The 2,599-nt window shown below is 30.7% G+C and overlaps 1 protein-coding gene across 1 annotated transcript; it reads left to right on the forward strand.

The window, feature by feature from the left end:
• Positions 1-793: 793 nt before the first annotated feature.
• On the forward strand, positions 794-1,681 carry LOC109789939 (uncharacterized). Its single transcript, XM_020348998.3, has one exon. The coding sequence runs from the start codon at positions 969-971 to the stop codon at positions 1,356-1,358; it is 390 nt and encodes a 129-aa protein (XP_020204587.1). The 5' UTR covers positions 794-968; the 3' UTR covers positions 1,359-1,681.
• The last annotated feature ends 918 nt before the right edge of the window (positions 1,682-2,599 follow it).

The raw sequence follows: 2,599 nt of genomic DNA on the forward strand, positions 1-2,599 counted from the left end.
TAAAATTTATACCTATCTAATAATTAACTTTTATGGGAAGATGTTAGTTCATCGTTCAATGACGAACATAAAAAAAAAAAAAAACATTTTTTGTGAGTGATATGACACTATTTAAGTTAATATAAATAGTATTTTCATTGTCAAATTTTTAACAAGACACAAAATAAAACATAAAAAGTAATTATCATCAAACTCTAAATCCTAAACATAATAAAATAATTGTCATTAAAATGGCCTAAACATGATTGAGAAAGTACAGTAAAAAAAGGATCTTTCGAAGAATTGTAAGAGGGATGTGCAAGCACCTAGTCTAGAGACGTTCTTCTCCATATTTTTTAAGAGATAATAACACAAAAAATAAAAATAAATAAATGTTTAAAATATAGAAGTTTTAAGACTAATGTATTTTATGGAAGAAAAAAAAGTTAATAAAAGGACAAATGTGGATCATGATATAACTATTCATGATGAATTTTGCTATATTAGGAGAAAATGTATGAAGTAATATATATTTATTTTGTTTAAGAGCTTGGCATTTAGAAGTTACATTAGAGCTGAACCACATGGTGTGATGCCGACAATTAGATTGGCAACCAATGAACCATTTACTGCTCTCCTCTGGATCTATTAATCGCGCATTTACATTGGCATACACATACAAACACCTCACCAAACCGTCATTGGATTCAATGAGACGACACGAGACAAGTCCAAGTCCAAGCATAAGAAAAAGTTAAAGAAGAAAACAAGTAAAATAGCAACACATGACCAACACAAGGCAATGGGTGGAGAGTGACCCCACAAAAAGAATAAAACAGGCTGTGGTAGAGCTGTGAACGATCCATTTCACCACTCTAGCTTATGACATTAATATTATATAGTATTTATTAGGAAAACTTAGCTTTCATCAATGAGAAGAGGCAGAGCATAAACGGAGAGAAAGAGAGGCAGAGGCAGCGAGTGAAATCATGAGCTCCATCGGTGAGAACTTCTTTGGCAGTAGAAAGGCATCGCTTCCGGTGTCGCGTTCAGATTCAGGAGGGCTTCGTAGACGTCTTTCTTCGCTATCACTGAAGATCCAAGGCACCCCGGTTCAAACAACATGGTCATTTCCCAGATCCAAGTCCCTCTCATCCATGGGTGACTATGCGGGCACCTCTATAAGGAAATGGTGGGACTGGAGCTGGGCCTGGGTCCTCTCCAGGAAACCCATATTTGCCACAGATCTCGAAATGAACGACCAGGAAACCAAGCTCCTCGGTTCCCACAACAGGGGCACTTGGAGACATGTCTTCTACAAGCTCCGCTCTGAGATCAGAAGATTCGTCACTTCTGATCACGCCACTCTACCCTCATAAATATAATTCAATGCAAATCTATGCCTTATGCTTCCTTTAAATAATTTAGTCTTTCAGATCCACCGTGGTGCAATTCGTTCCTTCTTTTCACTTAATGTACACACGCAATTACGTGCATGTATAATTGTTATTCTATAATCTATATTGTGGATTGCTATAAAATTGCCTCAAGGATGATCTTATAATTTTTTCCTCAGTGTTTAGATTCAATGGGTTGCAGGATCTCCTCAGCCTCAGGGAGTGTTTGTTGCATATTATCTTGTAACTTGTAATTGTATGGTGAATGTAGAACTTGACAACGTACAAAATATTTTTTTGGAGTACATACAGCATCCTAGATGTTATTTAATTATTACAAAGAATCCCCAGTTACCATGGCACAATGATTAGTGAATTCTAATTGTTACTATAACTTCCAATCCCATGCCGTGAGATTCAAGTTTCCTCTCCCACGTTGTGCTTAATTTAGTTTCTCCACATTTCCGTCGTCTGTACGTGTGTTGCCGTTTTACGTGGCGGTTATGACACAAGATATAAGCTGGATTCCACGATTCCAGCGCATACCACAGGACACAATTATTGACGTCATCTCGCCACATTGGATTGCTTTGCTTTGTGTCGGTGGCGGTGCACTATCTCGTTTCTGAGTGTTTTCATTTTTTTTAATAAGAAATATATTAAATTAGCACATAACTTTTATAATTATTATATAATCAATAGTTTTTAATTAAATAATTATTTTTAAAATTTCATTATTAGATAAAAATATTTTACTTATATATACAAAATTTTATATTAATTTCAAAACTATTTAATATTATATTTATATACATCAAAATTGATGTAATATATATATATATATATTAAAATATAGATATTATGATTGTATTTAATTTTAATAAAATTTGATATATATTTAAGGTAATATAAAATTATATAATTTAACAGTTAAATAAAAAAATATTTTATATAAAATTATTACACAGTCCAATAATCCTAAAAATTATAAAAGTATAATTTGATTACTTTAATATATATATATATATATATAATTATTATTTTTTATTTTATTAATTTAAATTGACTAATAATTATAAAAAAATATTTTATATATTGATTTAAATATATAATAAAATATTACACGATTTTCAAAATTAAAAAAAAATAGATTTAATTTATAGATTAAAAAATTTAATTTAACAATTAAATTATTAAAATTTAACATAAAACATCAATTATTA

Source organism: Cajanus cajan, chromosome 9 (genome assembly GCF_000230855.2).
Source record: "Cajanus cajan strain Asha chromosome 9, NIPB_CcT2T_4, whole genome shotgun sequence".
NCBI lineage: Eukaryota > Viridiplantae > Streptophyta > Magnoliopsida > Fabales > Fabaceae > Cajanus > Cajanus cajan.

What these genes read in the sequence shown, in the direction of transcription:
- LOC109789939 (XM_020348998.3), top strand. Translation starts at nt 969, where the DNA reads ATGAGCTCCATCGGTGAGAACTTCTTTGGCAGTAGAAAGGCATCGCTT.